The sequence below is a fragment of the Heliangelus exortis genome, chromosome 3, assembly GCF_036169615.1.
Source record: "Heliangelus exortis chromosome 3, bHelExo1.hap1, whole genome shotgun sequence".
Lineage (NCBI taxonomy): Eukaryota > Metazoa > Chordata > Aves > Apodiformes > Trochilidae > Heliangelus > Heliangelus exortis.
In genome coordinates, this window is record NC_092424.1 from 18,539,559 (window position 1) to 18,561,100 (window position 21,542).

Consider the following 21,542-nt stretch of genomic DNA (forward strand, 5'->3'; position numbering starts at 1 on the left):
CCCTTTGTTAATTCAGGTGTGCTGGCCTCCCCAACTTTCATGAAACCACCTAGTGAGTTTTACAGCCACTGGACTCCAGGCTGAAACCACATAAATTCTACATAAAATCTGCAGCTGGCTCATGGGAGTTGAAAAAAATAAAAAAATAAATAAAAAAAAATTTTAAGGCTGTGAATGCATCAGGATAGAAACTGAAACTCCAGATTCCAAAGAAAGGGAGAGTTTATTACATGACTGCTGGAGTATACAGAAATGCCTCCTTAGCTGAAGAAGGATTAAATTTTATTGTCACAACACCTAAAATTCAGCTCAGCAGCGCCCAAATCTCTTTTCTGACACAGCTCTAAGTCCTTCACTTTAGATAAACCAAATGGGTGGCACTTAAAATAAGCAGACATCCCTGGAAATGTAGTGCTGCACAATTTAACAGAGCCTACAATAAACCCACATCTGGGACTGGTCAGAAGTCGGGTCTGATGGTGGCTCTCAGCATAACCCCACTGCAAGACATCTTGGTTCTGTCTCCAGTTTCTACTCCATGGATAGTTCTGTAACAAATCTAAAAGTTCCTGAGAGTTCTGCCTGTACAATAGATCTAATCTTTATTTCACAGATATTGTTCAGATTAATTAATATCAAAAAAAGGTGCTCTGGGGAGTGTACAGTGAGCCAATATAAAACACACATTTAAACAAGGCAACAAAACATTGCCTCAAAACATTGGAACTGGCCTAAGCATAAAGGCAAACCTAAAAAAAAACTGGGGAAAAAAATCTAGATAGTGAAAGGCACAATTTCCCATGTACAAGCAGCACAAACATATTTGAGTACTCCCAAATTACCAAAAGTGCCACAAAAAAAAAAAAAAAAAACCCAAAACCAAAAAAAACCCAAAAAACCCACAAAAACACACAAAAAAAAACCAACACCAAAAAAACCCCAAACCAACAAACAAAACATCTTGCATTATTTCACATTCCATCACAAAATTATGGAACGTTGGGAGATAGGAGGTGCACGCATAGACAGGTGTTCTATGCATAGAACCTTAGACAGGATGCATCTGTCCTACAAATATTTAAAATAATGGTTTTCAGGAAGTGAATGAAATGATAAAAAAGAAAATTAACAGGTGACTTTCAATGCAGAAGACAATAAAGCATTCTATAATTAAGTATAATGTTTCGTTCAATTCATCCTCTCCCTCATCTTCACATAATTACAAACTCAAAAAAGATTCTTGTTTTTCATTTTTTTTGTTGCATATTCCATGATAAACAACAAAAAATAAATTACAGATTTTGATTCAAAAACCATTCACCAGAAAAACATGACAAGAGGCTTGTGTATAGGGCTGAGGCAGTAAATGTCTTTCTTCAGAAAGTCTTCCAACAATGTAATCAGAAATTGTAAGTAAAATTTGGTTAGGACAGGTGCAGAGCCCATTGAGAAAACTGACTCTAGAGAATAATTCTCAATGGCTTACAGTAAAAGCAGGTGATTTTATCAAGTGGAATTTCATAATTGCTTACACCAGACTGTGCTCTGTTCACTGTTGTCATTAATCACCTACTGATGGAAGGAATATGCTTATTAAATGAGCAATATATTGACTTAGGAAGGCCAGTATGTTGAAAGACTGGCTTTGGAGGACAAAAGTAATGAACTGGGAGCAGTCTGGAAACAAAGGAAAAGTTCAACAGGGACAAATACCAGGTACTGCAGTTGGGTAAGAATAACCTGCTGAATAAACACACAATCAGGAATAACTGAGTCCTTTTGAAGGGGACCAGGATCTTACAGCAGGTCAAAAGCTCAGCATGAGTCAAAGTCATGCTGTTGTAAGAGAAAAAAATACAATACTGGTATTATGGGCTGTAAAATACAGAATCACCAGTTTTACCGAGCATTATGAAGTTCTCAACGGGACTATTGTGGCCAGTTTTGACAAACACTCTTCAAGAATGATAAAAACCAAATGTACTGAGTCTAAAGAAAAGTTAGCAGCTAGCAAAAATGTAGCTTAAGAAAAAATGATAGAATTTAACTTGCTCAACATCCAGGCAAGGTCATGTGATGACTTCAAACAACTAAAAAGCTATTACAAAATATTTCTTTTTGTCAATGAGCGAAATAATAGTAAGTTTAAGCCCTGGTGAAAAAAGACTACCATTACATATCAGTGGATATTTTCTACCAGTAAGGAGAAGAGAGAAGAAATCACCATTCCTAGAACCAGTATGTTCTGCATCTATTTTATGGGCTACTCACTCAAGTCTTTTGCAGGTGGACCCTGGCATTTTCAAAAGAAGATATGTTAACCCACCTGAACATGATTTTAAAAAATGAAATACAGTGCATCTTTTAAAAAGTTTTCTAAAAAGACTTGAAACAAAACCAACACAAGATGCAAGTTATATATAACATTTCAGTTACCTTTGTGCAGAGAAAATTAAGAACAGGGACTACCCTTGCTATTTCCACTCCAGAGCTGAGACTATATTACAACAGAAAGAAATGCCCCATCTGATGTGTAATCACATCCCATCAGCAACTTTGAGTGGTATTGAACAAAAGGCAGCTACTCAGCAAAGTATCCCAAAGCATGTCTTTTCTTGGGCATGTTTGCACCCATGCCTCTACTTTTGTCAAGAACAGCATTGAAAGCATAGTTAGAACATAACAAGTAAAAGGAATTAAATATTTCGGTTCCACCCAAAATGCAATCATCTACTGGACAACAAGCTAAATTATAAGTGAAATATGTAAAAAGACATTTAAATGGTTCATATTTTTCTTCTAGCAGTCTATCTAATTAAAGGTATTATCTTCAAATCTTCAATTTAAACCAAAAGATTCAACTTCTCATGATAACCCATTTGTAATACACATATGGAATACTTTCAAAAGCACTTCAGACTATAGAAGGTCAACACCAGTGCATAAAGTCAGACTAGCACAAGTAGTACACTTAGAAACATTCTTATGTCAACAATTTTCATAAAAATTAAGACAACAGATCTGATGCAAAACCACAGCTAATAAGAGTGCCAAGGTACAAAACACTGCTCAGTAATACAGAAGAGTAACTGCAGTTGCTCTAATAGATTCATATATTTTTACTAAAAGGTTCTCCTGAGGAATCTCATGAGGAGGAATCTGCTGAGCAGAAGAACCAATTATTAGAAAAACTTCAAACTGATCAAGGAAGAAAGAGGGAACTTGGAGGAGCTCAGCTGAGCCTCTTCACCTCCCACTTCTCTGAGCTGGCTCCATATTTTAAAGTGACACTGGAATAAGTAATAGAAAAAAAATACTTGAAAAGAAACAGATCCCTGATTACAATAATAATTATTCTTTTCACATATAGGCTACTGATAAAAAGATTTTAGTCAGTGGAGGAAAACAGATCTTTGCAGGATAGTACTTAAAACAGACAACTCACTGACGTTCCATCAGAGAACAGTTTCATAAAAACAGTTCTGGTAGCAAGAGTAATTTAAAAGGTACCTGCTTCTCCCCATATACTTATTTTCTGCTCCACTCCATACGCTTTATGCCAGTTATATCAATGTGACTTCTTGGGATGATGCTATAAACTGAATCACTGAAGTGAATTGGATGGGGGAGGGAGGAAACAGCTGTTTTTTCTTAACCCTGATCATGAAATGTTTTATTTAAAAGGAAGCTGCATAGTGAATAGTAAATTGTAGGTATCATAAATACAATATTTCATTCAGAACAACATGTATTGTTGCTGTCCAAACACTCTTCCAGTCAATTTATTTTTCCTTGACTTTTTCAAGAAGGTGTGGGATTCTGACATGGTAAACAATTTGAAAATGCTGCACAGGTGGAATGAGAGAAGACTCAGAAGACAACCAGGGGAAGTTTCTTCAGGTGAAAATAGTCACTGAGGCATGGAGAAGGAGGAAGCATATCCAAAGCAGTATGCTCTTCACTACACAAAACGATACATTTTCTCTAAAAAAATGGGGGAGACTTCCACAGCAGCACTTCAAAAATGCAGTCTGTTCTCTTAGAGATTCTAGGTTATGTTACATGAAATACAGGAGCATCTCTGCTGCCATCCTATGCATTTCCCCAAGTAGGTTCATGCCATCTATTCTTGCTGGCATGATAAATCAGGAGGTGCCACCATCTCTTCACAGGGGGGTTCAGACAGCTTTGAGAGCTCTCTGAACACATTCTCCTACGCTACTACTGGGAAAGAAGACACCCCTCTTGCTCTAGTAACTTGAGAGGAAGGAAGAAAGTAAAGGTTCTTTGTTTTAAAGTAGGATTTAAACCTTTTTAGTAAATAAAAAGGAAGAAAGTAGTTACACAATGCCAAGTTTTAAATAAGCATAATTTTAAAATTAAGACAATCTGTTAAAAAACAAAAAATCTGTTAAAAAAACAAAAATAAAAGAAACAAACAAACAAAAAGAAAACCAAAAAACCCCACTGAAGTGAAAACTAAAACTGGGAGAAAACAACAAAGAAAAACAAAAAAAAAACCCCGATTTTTTCCCAACATTTCTAAACATAAATTAGCACAAACAAAACCAGATGAGAGGGTGGTGAGTAGGTGTAGCTATAACCCAACACTGTTTTCAGGAAACGATGCGACATTTCCCAGCAATAAAATTCTTGAAAAAAATTTTTCAAGAAAAAACCTAGTACATAATTCTACTTATTTTGGTTTTCACACCGATTACCTTCTTTCCCTGTAAATACAAAGGCAACAAGATTCAAAGCAATTCATCCATCTATCCCAAGCTGAAAGCTGAAGTTTTTGCAGGATCTCCGTGCCTCCAGGAGCAGCAGTCTGTGTCGGGGTAGCTCTGTAACTGTAGCACCCTCTGCTGCTTTTTAAGTCCCAAAACATCTAATTAACCAAGTAGAAAGTAAAATTAACATGTATTGAGTGCGTTGTTTCCTGAAAATGGTTACATTATTAACTAATGCTATGGGCGGTTTACAAGGAAACGTTGTGCTATTACAAGTATTATATCTGCAATTTTCTCCTACTTGAGTACTCTGGAATATCTTGTTTCTTTGTTATCAGGTAAGATAGTAGATGAAAATCTCAAAACATGATGTATTTCACTGCTAAAAATTCTCCTTTACAGACACTGTAGCTTGCTTAGACTGGTGGCAATTCGTAAAGAGGTGTATGTTTTGGCCCTTGATAATCTCACTTTTTAAAATATATACATAACTTGAAATTATTTCTGCAGGGATATAATTATGCAAGTGTTTCAGCCATAACTGCTTTCTTCCACTAGGCAGAGGCAGGTTATACTCAAAAGCTCGTTCTTGCAGACTTTTCACTGTTTTTTGGAACAGTGTTGCAGAAGTGATTTTTCTTCTGCTAGGATGAGCTTGGCACATGGTTTCTGGATCCAACTGATCCAGAAATCCCACAGTGCCACCACAGAACCTTCTGCCTGGAACCCATCAGTTCTATTAAAGAACTGTCTTGGGACTAGAGATGCTCTCAGGATGTACCAGCTTTCCAACAGCTGGCATAGCATTGTCTAAAACAGACTGATCCTTTCCTTCACAGCAGCCCTCTTTTCCCTGCCTCCTGTTTAGGCACAGAATTAAACCTGAATGCAGTGCATTTAACACTGAATGCTGTTTGTATGGAGAATTCTTTTAGAGTTTTCACATGCAGACTGCACTAGCATAAAGGATGAGCAGGTCAGGAAAAAAAAATACATTTTTCTGGGAAAAACGAAAATCAATTGTAATTTGCAGGGTGAATTTTAATTCACAGCAGCAATCCTAAAATTAAAATAAATCTTCAGAAATCTTTCTGAAGGCAGAATACAAGTGCAAGTACCAAGTCTGAATAAGACATAATGCAGAGGCAATGTCTGGAGTTAACACCTGGTATCCTACAATACATTATTTACAGCTGCTGCAGCTGGCTCCACTTTTGCCCTGAAGTTCTTACCAGACTAAGGGAGCACTTTTGGAAGCAGTCATAAGTATTACTCAAAAGCTGCATATTGATATTTTATATAATGCTGCCAGCTAGTGGTACATCTTGTATTTAGTTGATATCTAGTAGAAGCATAGAGAAAATGGTATTAACTGAACTCTGCTCTACCACTCTTCTTTTGGTGGTGTATGGTGATGTGGCTGTTAAAGACCATAAGCAGAAAGATCAAAAAGTGAAACAAAAAGGCCATAGAAATGCTCCTGGAATAAGCTTGCTTCAACACAGGGTACTTAAAAACATTACTAGAAGAAGCAAAAAAACCTCCTGCCAAAACAACACAAACCATGTAATTTGAAACAAATTAATATGTTTTAAAGGATGTAATATGCCACCCTTCCATTTTTACAAAATCCAATGTTTAATACACAGTGGTCTCAAAATCTTCAAACTTTAACAAAATATTAATCTTCCTGATAAATCCTCAATATGGAATCCAAAACAAACACACAGAATACTAAAATATTTAACTGTTCTTTGATAACTCCATCCAAATTGTTTATGTGAAGTTTAGTGTCCAGTAAAATAACTTCTGACCTTGCAGTGTGTCTTAAACAAGCATTAAAGTCTACAATTATTCAATAGATCCCTTTACAGAGCATGCTGCTGTAGATGGGACTGTTAATAAGTTCAATACTGGCTACCTCCATTAATATTAGAAATTAGAAGAAATTATCTAGCACTGTTAAAGACCATTTTAGAAATGTTTGGGTTTTTTAGACTATCATTTGATACTATGAAGTTCTTTAAGTACATCACAGCAGTTGTAAAATAAAGATCTAACTTTAGAAATGCTTCAACTGTAGTTACCTTTGGGGGTAAAAGGAGGCAGAATTACTACCTGCCACTTCCAATGTGACTTAACACAAAGAGAGACAAGAAATACACAGAAAAAGGTCAAAGAAAGAACCAATTCAAATCAAAGGATAATGGGAGTGCACACAAATTCAGGCAGGTATAATCCAAAACGAGCAGCTCAGAGGTTGGGGAAGCTTTGCTAGGATGGTGTGACAGACACGAGGTTACTCTGGCTTGGGCACTGAGGACATTGACTCCATGCAGGTGGCATCAGAAGAGTCTGATCAACCACAAAGCCACTACTGCATGCTGCCAAAATATAACTATTTTACACTTATCCTGACAGATTGTAACCTAGAATGCTTAGTAAAATGGGTATACAAGAGTAATATGTGCACTGATACAGACAGACACTGGCAGGCACAGGCATTTAAAACTCAGGAAGCAGTGATTCTGGAAATGACTTGGCAAACACTACAAGTGTTGTATTACTTCAGTGTTAGCACTGGTGTTGTGTCTATTAGAGTATAAGTCTTGCTCTATCATGTACAATCAATACAAAAGTAGCTGAAACACTGGAAAAAAAAAGTTAACAGAAGAACCCACAGCATGTCTAACAATAGAAAAACATATGAAAACTTCAGCAAAGTAACTTATTTGTGCTAACAAGGAAATTTGTGTAGATTGATCACAATCTTAAGTACTCACAGAAAGAACAAAGATCATGAAATTGTATTAGCATGCTTAAGAGTAAGGTACACTCTCTTGATCCAGTATGTAAAGGTTAGTATTCAAACACTGTTAGATATTAAAAAAAAAAAAAAAAAAAAAAAAGAAGAAAAAAAAAAAAAAAAAGGAGGGAAAAAAAAAAAAGGGGGGGGGGAGGGGAAAAGGAGAAAAAAAAAAAAAAGGTTTCCCCCTTCTGTTGAAGAAAAATACCCAGGTTGTTATACAGTGAAGTAATATAACAATATTTTTTCTGGATCCAGAACCTCAGCTTGAATTTTTTCCTAGTTTTTTAACTTGTTATAAAAGTCTTTCTAGCTTCTTATTGTGACAATCTACAACATTAAATCTCCCTCAATGCCTCCCGCAATTTAAGCAAAGCATTTTCTGTCAGATGCTAAATGTCTTAAATCTAGATGTTTTTACAATCCAGCTCATGATGTCTAGATCTGTAGCTGATGACAACCATAATTACAACATGTGGATTTTATTTCTCAGCCTTCATATTATTATTCTGGATGCTAATATGTCCCTTGGATGTAAGTTTCATTCAGAAATCAGAGAACAAATTACTCTTTAGCAACAATTACAGGTAGATGCTCAAGTACTTTCTGAGAAGACCACACAGGTATCTTCAATGTTCAGAACTGAATGAAAGCTAACAGATTTTAAAAAGGAGAGCACATATTTTATAATTACCTTTTCCTTTTCAAGGAAAAAAATTATTAAATAAATTGATCTTTTTTGCTAATTAAAAGTCAATGTTTATTGAAACATAGCTGTGGAATACTAAAACTGGAGTTTTGAGGTGTATTAGTACAGTTTCTGTATCATTGCTTTGAGGAGGAAGAGATATGTGCACATTTCTTGAGTATCTGGAAAGTGTACAGAGCAAATTTATTCCGTTTGCTCATTTAAAAACAAACAAACCAAATCTGAATATCTGTAAATGTTAATTATATAATAGTCATTATTCATTACATCAAATATATTTAGATATTTTACTCAGCTTCTTTCCATGATCTGCCACAATTTTATAATTTAAGTCCATTAATACCACAGATAATTTTATTAATAAGTATACTGAAGCAGAGCCATACTAGGTCACACACTGAAGGTCCACTCATCTTGCCTCAGGTTAATGCAGCCAGTAACTGATGCTTAGACAAGAGTGAAAGATCAGGACAAAGATATCATCCTACTACCCCATTAATTCTCCACCACTTCTCTTTACAGTTAATAGCCACAGTGAATTCTTCCTGAACAATTTTCCCCTTTCCAATTTTGAACTCATGCTGTGTACTAGGATCCAAACATTCTGTGGGGAGCAACTTCACAGCTGGGCTGTGTGCTTGCTTTTCTTTTTGTCTGGTTTGAGTTTGCCCCCTTCAAGCTAGAACTACCACAGTTTGCTCCCTGTGTTCTTACACTGCTGTTCCTCAGCCACTGCTGTCCCCTGGCCAACACAAATCAATGGGATAAACTCATTTTTCACCCAACCCAGTTCAGCTGCTCAAGTGCCATCACATAACCAAAAATAACCTTCACTGGAATGACTTAGGTGTTAATCCACACATACAACTGTGCTTACATAAAACAGCATAAAACATAAAATACTATGTTAGGCAGATCTGTATTTCTGACCACAGTACTGGTGTTTCTAAGCTGAATGAAATTATTACTGAGGCCTCATACTGAAATACTTTGTACTGACACAATTGGACTTCTACTGTATTGCACTGACTTCTAGTACTGTATTTAAATAAGCAATGACTTACAGACATTCCCTGTGTTGTCAAAACTTGTAAGCACATCTTGAACATTCAGGAGTCCATTGTGAAATCTAGAAGAAAGCACAGTGAATTTACCAACATATAAACAATAAAAGACCCCCACCATTTCACCTCTTCAGCAAAGAAGTTCACTGCACCCATTCAGTTCTCAGGAACCCCTTTCACAGACCAGTGGCAAACAGGTATTAGTGTAGCCACAAGGGGGAAAGCAAGGGGACAATCAAGAATCTTCAGAGTTCTACCACTAAAATCCATGAACAAGGAATATGCTTCTCAAAAACTAACACTTTATCAAAATGAAAACATTTCCAAAGAGCAGCATTTTTTGTTTCATTGCAGAAGTCATGTATAGGAAAAGAAGAATTTTGGTAAAGTGGTTTCTTTGAAGAGGAAAAACAAAAGACTGTTTTTGAAGAGCAGCTGTACATACATTCCTGTTTTCTCCCACAGTATCAAGAACACTTAATTTAATTATCGTGAACAATGAATGTGATTATTATGCTTAGGGAACTGCATTTTCTTTGGTTTTACATTTGCATAACCTAAGTGAAATAAAAATTCCAATCTTAAGATAATACATTAATTAACAGAAATTCACAAATCAACTGCAAATTTTAGAACACAACGAGCAAAATACTGACAGCAGAAGAAAGAAGATGCACCAAAGCCAAATTAAAAATTGCATTAAAAAGCTTCCTCTAAATGTCAGGCTAGCTGGATTCACACACACACACACAAAAGCAACTCGCTATTTAACTGTTCTATATCTGGGCTAATCTAGGCCCAAAAATGAAAAAAAAACAACCAAAACTTCCACTATACAACAATCCGACCACAGTATGTTTCATAGATGCATTTAAAAATCTTAAAAGAATTCAGCAAGGCAATAAAACCCTAAAATACAGTTTTTTAATAACATTTCAAATATAGCTTCAAAGGCTGTTCAGGAACATACTACTATGAAGCACTGAAAAAATGGGAGAAATCAACAATTCTAAGACCTACAAAATTAGTTCTCATTCTCTCCACTTTTATTTCCTGAAAGAGGACTGTTGTAAAATGACAAAAAAAAAAAAATAAAAAAAAAAAATTAGCCTTTTTGCAAATATAAAATTGTATCTTTATAGAGCAAAACAAGCTATTTGCAGATTCTGACAACTATTGCGTAACTATTAAATATAGAAACATTAACATGTCAAATTTTGAGAAGCGTGAAACAGGAATTGGAACAATTCTTAAAAAAAAAAAAAAAGGAAAATCAAATGGAAATCAAGAAATCAAGTTAACAGAAACTGAAATGAGGTTGTAAACAGGGGCAACAAAATATATTTAAGATATTGTGAATGATTTGACTGGACTTTAGAGCTCTCTTCCTAATTACATAAAACCAAACCAAAACTACACTCCCCAGCTACAGTGGAAGCCTGCAAGAATTTCAACAGATTGTTGGGACTAAGATGAACTTTGGTTTTCTTGTTTGTTGTTTTTTGGGTTTTTTTTAATTTGTTTTCAATCAGATGAGCCAACTGGTGGAAGAGAGTGAATTCAAGGGAAGAGGCAAGAAATTTGACAGGATCAGAGGCCCTTCCAACCTCAGAGCTGCCCTTTAAACTCTCCCCCGCTGACTCCTGAGCATCCTACAAGCTCTGTAACAGTGGGTATGTCTGACACATAGTGTCTCAGACACTAATGAATGTAAGATGTTAAGACAGTAAAGAAATATTTTAATCCTTGTTGGCATGTAGATTAGTACTAGATAACATGTTTTGGTTTGGATTTTTTTCTCCCTTCAATTTCTTTACGTACATAACCCACATATAAAGAAAATTTATCATTAAAATCTCCAAGTGAAGCAAACAAAGCTGAGGATGAGCAATTTAGCAATCAAGCACCTGTAGTTCAACAGAATGCTATGAAGAAAAAAAAAAAAGAAGTGGAGTGTGCTGGTCTAGAGAAGAATACAATTTAATTACTTCGGCATTTTGGTGATGTTTTATTTAACTCATTGAATGTTTTCTATCTATATTATTAGTTTTGGTACTTTCAGTTTTCATCAAGGATTAGTCCTTCCTCTTACATGCTAAAAAACATTCTTTCCATAACTAAAATCAACACACAAAACACATTCTTACATTTTTCAAAAGGTAGTAGTGTCCAAGTACAAATACAACACACCCAATGGTTATTGTCTTGGCCAGGAGACGCATTGTGCACAGGTCCCCTCTTCTGACTTCCTGCAACATTCTAGAGTCTCTTTCCCTAATTCTGCCTCAGCAATCTCTTTTTTTCTTTCACAAATACCATCCAGGGCAAGCACATAAGTGAGCCATAATTTAATGATGAGAAGCATCCAGCTTTGCTATGAGGGACTTGCCCTTCTCCTCGGTTTTCCAGATACCCACACCACACTCATCATGAAACACAACAGGGTTTAACAGCTGCTTCCTTCAGCCTGATCAGTTTATGAAACCTTCACTGAACAAAAGCAGGGAGCAAGCTCCATCTCCTAGAATGGGGGGAGTTGTCATCATCCCAACAGTCACCTGGACAGCAAAGCTGCTCTCATTTACTCCACAACTCACCTCTTGGGTCTTAACTATGTTATCAGTATAGACCATCTTAAGACTGCTCCACATTAGTATCTGTGGAACTAACAAAGGAAATTAGAATGATAAATCAACTTTGGATCTCTCCATAAAGTCAGAGAAAGAGAGAGATTTCTATAAAATATATTAATGTTCCTTCCTCTCCCATTCGGGCAGCACAAGCAGCAGACTTTCACATGTATTTATAAGTAGCTGCAGATATAGACTAAAAATAATCCTTCAGTAGCTCCCTATTAAGGTATAATGAAACAAAACTATAATGAAACAAAACTAAGTTATCCCTAATACAAATAAATAACAACATAAAACTTCAAAAACACAAAAACTAAGCCTACATACACTATTCTAAATTTTAAAGAAACCAAACCAAAACCTACAACATATCATCATACATTATTAGCATGGATACAAAATAAAACTACAATATTTGTGGAAAACAAAAGGTAGGATAGGGGTAAAATGTTACTGCCAAGGATACTTTACAAAAAGGCCTGATAGTGTCACCAAGTTTCATTGCAGTAAGAATCTCAGAGTTAACTACACATATTGTCTGTACAGGAGCTTTTTCTGGGCCAGAATATAGGAAAATACAGTAACTCTTCTTCCACTCCTGATCAACACCACAGCTTACTATGGTGAGAAACCAAACTAATGCCTTCTCTCACTAAAAATACTTTCTACAAATATACATAGGGAACAGTCTTACACTGATCAGTGAATGAAAGAAATACCTTGCCAAATCACTTCTCTCTCTTTCCTCAATTTCCTCCTCCTGTAGCCAAGCCTTAATACTGCTTTTTTTTTTTTTTTTTTCCATGTCTATCACTAAAATAAAAATCCACTGAAACTGCAAAATGTTGTTAGCAGAAATACCCTATAGGAATAGCCAGTGAAATTCACTCAAACCATCTTCTAACACACTACTTGCAACAGACAAACATGCCTCATTTCTAAACCTAAGGTCTAGAATCATCTAATGATTCCTTTCAGGTTGTTTTTTTTTGAAAGGTTCATTCATATTCAGAATGAAGACATGACATTTTGCAAAGATCACTTAACAGTCATTAAAAAGATTTAACCCTTCCTGCAAGCTGCTCACATTGTTCTTTTTAGCTCAGCATTTTAGTATTTGAAACATCAAATGACTGATCAATGGAAAATATTTTACCACAGAAATAACTTATTTCTTCTCTAATTGCTTAAAATGAGCCTACAATTTCAAAGTAAATCTATATCCTGAAATAGGAAATTTGAAGATATTGATTGCTCCCTTTTTAACTCTAATAAAAGAACAATTTTCCTGTCTAAAAGACAGATACCATCTCCACAGTGAGACAGTGAGACACTGAATCTTTATGATCTATAATCACTTCATTGCTAAAACTATTCATACAAAATTTAAAAGCACATTCCTAAGAATAGAAAGATTTAGAAATTCAATATTAAATTAAAAAAATGTACATGGCTCTACTTACTTATTATATTATCTTATCACGAAGAAACCACATATTTAGCACATGCATAATTTTTTAACAGCAAACTACCCCCACAGTTAAAAAGAACATGGACAAAGCTAACAATTGAAAATTGAAGTGTTATTAATAAAAACATATTTTAAAGGAGGAAAGATCCAGAAGGCCAGGAAACATCTGTCATGAAACATACTATTTTCTACTTCAAGCTTGCAAGAAATTTCACTAGAAATAAGGTTTAGATCTTCCATCTGCAGGTTAGATTACTGCAGTTTACTGTAACCAGATCTAAATGGGAAAACTGCAGCAAGATTCCAGTATGGATAGAACATGCCTATGTTCTCCATGTTACACAGCCATAAACATGAAGTCCCATTGCCAGGCTGACTTCATGTTAATTCAGAGATTTATTTAACAACTAGTATTAACAGCAAACAACACAACAGTAATTTCTTGTATGTAGCCACACAATGCATATCATCAAGAGAAGGATGTAGCATGTAGGAGCACCAAATATGGTACAAATCCAACTGATACTGGAATACTGGAATGAGATTCTGGGTTATAAAACAAGAAATTTAATTATAACACACCTTTCACAACAAAAAATCACACTCCTTTTCATACCCCAGGGCTACTGTGAAGCACCTCAGTATGTATATAATCTTCAAGAGACCACCTTTCACCATGTTTTGTGAAACTACATTTCACTGAGGACAAAACAGATCACTCTTCAACCAGGAGCATTATGGAGATTTTAAAAATGAGTCAACAACAACGTCATGTCAAGGATCTAGTCAAAATGGCACATAAATCCAGCTTACATTTTCTAAGCAAAAATTGCTTTATAAGGGTGCTTCTGGCTTCCTGCTTTGGAAAATGTATTATAACAAATTATTCTAAAAATTAACACAGCAAAGATAAACATGGCATAAGCCCTTCTTTCTCAAATGTGAATCCAACCTGAATTTGGTTAGAAAAATAGCAGCTTACTGAAACAAGCTGTGTTGAGAAGTTCAGAGAAGCATGCATGTGCCTGATAGTTCCTACCAAAGCTTCTATTTGCCTAACAAACTGGTCCCCACATCCTCTAGAGGAATAATTCCAGGTAGGTCATAGCATATCTGAATATACAATTTGATCAGTTTTGATAGCCTTTGAACTGATATGGCTTGACCTTTATATTCTTTGCCAACAGCCAGTAACAACCTTATGAACTTTCTTAAGTATTTAGTCTTGTCAAGATATAATCTGACAATCCTTTTAACATCTCACATATGCAATGAGCTTTCCCAATAAGATGTTAATGCATAAGGAAAACATATGTAGATGAAAATTCTAAAGCACTTTTGTCAAGGTTTTGGAGGGGCCATAGCAACAATTTTTTCCTTAGAAAAAGACATATGAAAAGGATACTCAAGCACACTGTTCTGGGTTTCTGTTCATGTTTCAATGAGAAGAACTGTTGTTCTGGTATGTATGCTAAACTGTTAGGTTTACCCTCTAAAATTACTGCTGCTGCAAAAGCAGGGAAACAACTTTATTAAATACAGGCTTAAGTTAAAGCGTATTTTGTTGTGGGTATTTATACTTTATCCCTGGCAAAATATACAGCAAGTATTTTCTCCTTCCCTTCTTCACCATCCATCAACATTCTGAAATAATAAATATATTCTATCTATTGCCACCACTTCAATATAGAGAGAAATCACCCTAATATAGACATGTAAGTTCTAATCATTATTCCTAAAATGATCAGTGATCACCCTTTTTATAGATCACTGAGTATCTTCTAAAAAGGAACAAAATACAGGGAATAAATAAAAATCCCCACCAGGAGACAATCTCTCTAGTGTCCTCAACACACAGTTTCTGAAACCCAATGTGAACCCAGGGTGCTCTAGCAGAGAAACTTTACCTTTCCATTGCCTAAACTCAAGGGAACATAAAAAGTAATAACAAAATCCCCATACTTTGTAAACTATATAATGAGCACCAATAATAATATCATGCATGAATAAACACGAAGTCTGCAATTTGAGCTGTTTTCTATTATTAATGAAGCTACTATTCGCCAAATAAAAAATATTAAATAAAATGATGGCACAGGAAGTGATGTAAATAGAAGTGCATGCATTGCCTTGGCTTTTGTACTCCTGGCACAGGTGACCTCTAGCTTGCCTCTTACCTTAAAACTCCTGTAACTACGAACGCAAGTGACTTTGTCTGCTGCAAATTATGACAGTGGACTAAGGAGATTGATTAAAGATTACAGGCAGGGTTACAAACTACACTTACTCAGCCTAAATTCTACCTAAACATCTTACATTTCCTGCTAACAGTGTGCCTCTGAGGATCTAAAACCAGGGAATGGTGACACTACACAAAGAGATTAGGTAGACAGTAAGCACCTGCGTAAGTCTGTAGCATTCCCTGGCAGTTCACTGGAAAAGTCCATATACCAAAAAAAAAACCCTGTACCTAGTTCTATTACAAATAGGCAGTATTTTCAAATTGAAAGATTTTCTTTTGAAGCCTTCTAGTCTAAGCTTGGAAAATTAAAAATTTAAGGCTTAATACAGTTTTGTATTTGAATTTAACCCTACTGCAAATTTAACACAACCTGCATGTAGTGTTGTGGGTTTTGCGGTTTTGCTTGGGTCTTTTTCTTGTTTTGGTTTGATTTTTCTTGTTGTTTTGTTTATAACCTTGTAGTGATATCTCTTGAAGCAAAACCAAGTTACAGGTATGTACAAAACTGAACAAGGAAAAGTAAAATAAAGTGGAAGAAAAGGAAAAGAAGTGGTCAATGAATGGGAGTCAGAAACTTTTCTGTTTTGCTAAAGTCTACTGAGAATTCATTAACACTCCTTCAGAGGGCTCTGGGAGGGGTTCCAGCTTTTTTAGTTTTGTGTGCCCTTTTTTAGTTTTTAATGCAGATATCATCATTTGTTTTACCAGCTCTAATATAAAGCAGATTTCTTCATTAGCCATAAGCTGGTTTTGTAGGAAGAGGAATTTTTTTATTCTTTTGTTTTACAAACTGGCTTCCAAATTATCACTGAGCTTCATGAGAACTTCTAAGAAGAAAGTTGAGCAAGATATAGATAAGTATCCAAGTGCTTCTAGAATTCTATGAATAACATCATGACTTTACATTTTTTTAAGATTACAAGTAAATGTGTTAAATTTTTAACATCCTATTTATATCTGAAGAACGTCAAAACACAACGATATTAGAAATATAAAGTAAATGCTCATTTTTGCATTCTGTTATAGGTTCAATCATCAGTATTTTCATTCAGTCTCTGCCACTTCAGTGAAATGTACCAGAAAAAAAAAATCAGACAAGCTGCTTACTGTAACATACCACTAAAAATAACATCTAACTGTTTATTTGTAAACTATGACCTAGTTACACAAAACATTGGAAGAATGACTAATGAATTTTATATTTGAGTACTGTACAAGATCATAGGAAGTACAAAAAACTTAAATGGTGGTTACCTTAAGGACACACTATATTCAGGGTAAAAGATGCTTTTGTATTGAACCCAGGTCCCAGTTTCCTCTTCTGTATTCTGGTCTTCTATTGAAAAGAGATTGAATGATGCAAACCTTCTTACAGACACTTGTTGTAGATGCACATCTTTCAAGTGCTTTTTCCTCAGAACCTTCAAAATGAAGAACAAATTAAACATTAAGAATACAATTTTCAAGAAAAGAACAAACACAGGCTTATTTAACTGAAGAGGGAAGTCTGGAATCAACCATAATAGCTAATGCTGTCAGCCAATAGCTATGAATAACCAGTCCAAGTATGCCAAGCCTGAGAAAAATAATAGTGGTATCAATAGTAGGGGTCAAAAGAATGGGTTATGAATTTTTTATGTCTCAATAACTGTAAAGCAAATGTACTGTGTTCAGAAGCACACAAAATTGCCTCTCTAAAACCCGCTCTAGCGGGAATTCATGCCAGAATTTCAGAGGCAAAATGGTTACTTCTCTTTTCTCCCATCACCACCACAATAAAAGTTTCACAGAATAAGCAGTGCCCTCACCAAACAATTTCTGTGCTACTCACTATCCCTATGGATGAAAAGAAAAAAACAACCAAAAAAAACCCCCCAAGGGTGTATTGTGTAGAATTTAAATTACTAAACTCAAAACGTGTTCTTTTGGTGCCTGAGTGATATGTGTTTGCCAGGAAGACTCCTTTCTAGCCTGGAAGACTACTTCCTAGCCTAGAAGTCTACTGCTGCACACTTGCAGAATTGCTGACACTCTCACCTGAGCTGAGAAACCTTCTACCTGTCCCAGCCTCCAGACCTCCAGAGGCCACAACTCTGTATTCCCCTACTAGGCTCCCATAAGGAGACTGATGCATTAGCTAACCTTGGTGTGATCCAAAATACACTGACAGCACAAAGTTCTCTGCTAAGAGACTGAAGAACTCAGTGGCAGAAACAGAATAAGGCCATTCACATTTTTTAAATTATTTAAACACTTGTTCAGGAGAGTGAGAACATGGGCTCACTGTCCTGCATAATCCACTGCACTCAGCCATCTTTGGGGGGTGAGGTATCAGTGAGATATCAGTGAGGTACCAGTGAGGTACCAGCTCCTTCATGCAGGAACACTCAGCAGCCAGCCTGTTTGAGCTGCATCACTTCACAAGAGACAAGTAACATGCCAGACAAAAATTCTTAAGTCAGTGATAGAGGAGAGATGTCCCAAGTTTAACTTCATTCTCCTAACACTGGATGGGACACATAAATAATTACTATTGCATTTTTAGAATTAAGGTGCATAAGCACAGAGATGAAGAAAATGAACAAACAAAAACAAACCACAAAACAAAAAAACAGAACAGAAAAAATCATCGCTACAAACAGAGCTATAAGGAATAGCCCTACTGAGTAGAACACCACAATTTAGTTTTTTGCCTGACAGAGCTAAATCTGAAAGCAAAGGAGAAGTATCTGTGCAGATTTATGAACCTGAATTGGAAGTTCTGCGTCCAGTATGAATAGAACAAAACAATGGGTCAGTGCTTTTTATGCTGCACCCAACCTTTGTTGCCTGTGCTTTAACTGGAAATGCACTCACTTCCAGCAGCATTACAATTTGGCACCATGACCTATTATTTTGCAGGATCTTGGAAATACTACACGTGACCAGAGCAATTATATTTGCTATGCTGTTAGTTTGTAACAACAGGTCTGATGCATCAGTTTTATTACTTTTGGATCTATTTTCATCAGCAGGTCTCAGTGTAGGAAATGCACAGGCATTTTTGTTCAAGTATTAAAAATGTCTGCCCACACTACTTCTACTTTTGTAACACATTGGAAGAATACACACATGAAGGAAATAGCAAAAATATCAAAACAGGAGAATCAGAATAAACCACTAGCAGAATTAGGACCTTCATATAATAGCAGCATGCTTGGAAACAAAACAGACCATCTTGACAAGTAAAAAAAAAACCCAATACTTAATTTTGAGAAAAGCATATTGTTTGGGGCTTTTTTTTTTTTTTTTTTTTTTTTTGCAAGCCAAGGCAAGCCATTACTAACAGGGAAAAAAAATGCATTCTCTGGGTTAGCAGAAAATCTCATGAGCTTTGTTTTTCAATTCTGGAAGCTAAAATACACCAGCAAGCAGGTAAGCTAGACTTCTGTGAGAAAAAGAGCAAGAGGAAGGTAACAGGCAAGGTAAATGTATATAAAACTTAGAGATCCCTAGAAAGTTTTCATTAAACTTTCTATAGGGATCTAGTGTACATATAGGGGCCAACTTAGTTTATGCCTGTTCCTCTAACTAAAGACTGGATAATGCTGTCAGTTGAGCAGACCAGTGGAACTTGAAACATAATCTTAGAAAATTTACTCCAGTCATTTATAATGATCACTACGTTTTTAACTTACCTTGCCTTTTTTTTCTTTTTTAAGTAAAAATCATTTTCCTTGATTCTGACAAGCTAAATTTAAAAATATGGCGAACCTTCAAACGCCATATATACATATAAAGCATTTTTCTGATAAAGAACACATAGGTAATTTTGCAAACCTATGGCTCCTTAAGCTAACTTCTCAGGATACGTGACAAAATGGCTTTTTTCTTAATCAGATCAGTGAGCACACACTCAAGGTTATTTACCATAGCAAATCAATTTGTGTACGCATTGAAGAAAAGCAAATTTTATATATAAACACAGCACAAAATTTATTTCACATAAGGCGTTATAAGAAGTATGAAAAGCATTTGTTTTTAAAAGCACTGAAAGAAACACTTCAACAGTGTTCCTTTAAAGACAGATATTGCAGAAGGTTGATTCTTTCTTCTAATCCATAGATAGATCCAAGCATCACTGTAGTAAAGAGTGCAGAACTGATTTTTACTTCAGATGTACCAGATCAGATGTAACCAGATGTTAAATTGATCCTTGCTCATCGTACCACACAAAAATCAACAGAAAAGCCAGCAAACATGGAAAAACCCAGGGCACCTATACAGAAAAAGGTCACATATACATGTGGGACAGTGAGGAAGAGATGGAAGCCTTCTCCTCAAATATTTACATGCAACCCTCACACCTCTATTGAACTGCTATTAAAAGTTCCTTATGATTTTAAGAGACAGGGATATGAATGACAGGCAGTATGCTGAAAAGAAAAAACCAACCAGCGTGGCCACAGAGCACACAGCTTGCTAGAACAGAAACCTACAAAGACAAACCTGATATTCCTACCAATAACTTTGACAGTTCTTGCTTTACAACGTAGTCAAACGAAGTTTACCCTATTGAACAGGACCAGCAAATTTACAGACTGAAAACACACACAAGAAATTTCAGTATTAACCTCCCCACGCTTCCAGCTCTGTTACCCCCTGCAGCCTGGTGCCCCTGCTGCTATCTGACTGCTGCTGCCCTCCGCCTTCTCCGGGCAGCTATTTGCACAATAAACATTTAATTTAGGGCCCTAATATCACATCCAGTGACAATAACAACTAATGAAACTGATTTGAGGTTTTAAGACTTTATGCATATGCTCATCCACAGAGGAATCCTTTCCAGCTTCGCACTGCTCCTAAAGGGCCCAGAAAAGTAAGGATGGCAGAAGCGCAGGCGTGACAATGATGCTGCTTCTTCCTCCTCATCCCCCTCCAGACCCTCAGCACCTGCAGGTAAAGGGCTGAGTTTTCGCTGCCAGGTGAGGGGGGTGTCGCCCCAGCTCCCCATGAAAGGGCAGGAGGGGGAGGCAAAGGGCGGGGAATCGGGTGGCAACTGCAGCGGCAGGTGCCAAACCACAGGTATTGAGTGCCCTCAGGCCGCAGGGAGCCAAAGGGGTGCTGGCCCTCCTCCTGCTGACACTGCTTGTAAGGCCACAGACTCCTTTGGGGATATATTGAAGGCACACTTTAACGAGCTCTGTGTTTATATGTATGTGTGTGTGTGTGTGTATATATATATGTATATAATTACAATTTCTCCCAGACAGAGGACTGGAAACCCCAGCGACGCATTCCTCGTAACCCCCCTGAGAGGTGCGGACATCTCTCCTCCGCTCGGCTTCCCGCACTCCCCCAGCACCCAGAGGATTGATTCCCCACCACCCCGGGCACAGGCTCTCCCGCCGGGGCCAAGGCAGACCCCTCAGACACTGCGAGCTACCGGCCTCACGGACCACTCATGGCCCGGGTGACGGGCGGGGAAAAACGCACCAAGGCGTCACCGTCTCAGGGGAAGGGACCAGGATCGCCTTTCGGCCGACTCCCACCCCTCCGCCGGCGCCGCCGACGTGCCCCGCCATCCCGGCAGCCCCTCCCGCCCGCGGGCTCCCCCTACCTGTCCGAGCAGCCGCCACCGGGCTCTTGCCGCTCCCGCACCGCTCGCTTCGCAGCTGCCTGCGGCGGGGCGGTGGGCTGAGCCGGCATCCTCGGCCATGCAGTGGCGGGGAGCGCTGCCCTGTCCGGTGGGAACTTGCCGCCGAGTCTCCAGCGGCTGCCAAAAGCGGCCGGGTTACGGCTTGAGGGGGAGGAAGTGGGTGGCCATCTTTGTTACGGGCAGCAGCGTGTTGCACAGCCGTCCGGAGCAGCGCTGAGGAAACGGGCTGCCGGAGTGCTACGCCCG

The 21,542-nt window shown here is 37.2% G+C and overlaps 1 protein-coding gene across 2 annotated transcripts in view; it reads right to left on the bottom strand.

The window, feature by feature from the left end:
* The window catches only part of CAMKMT (calmodulin-lysine N-methyltransferase), a 211,460-nt gene extending 190,068 nt beyond the window's left edge, over nt 1-21,392 (bottom strand). For both annotated transcript variants that reach the window (XM_071739494.1, XM_071739495.1), the window contains exons 1-3: nt 21,258-21,392; nt 16,913-17,079; nt 9,313-9,377 (exon numbers count right to left, since the gene is read on the bottom strand). In XM_071739494.1, coding sequence (XP_071595595.1) covers nt 9,313-9,377; nt 16,913-17,079; nt 21,258-21,356 — 331 coding nt within the window. In that variant the 5' untranslated portion in view covers nt 21,357-21,392. The remainder of the gene's footprint in view (nt 1-9,312; nt 9,378-16,912; nt 17,080-21,257) is intronic.
* Between the last annotated feature and the right edge of the window lie 150 nt (nt 21,393-21,542).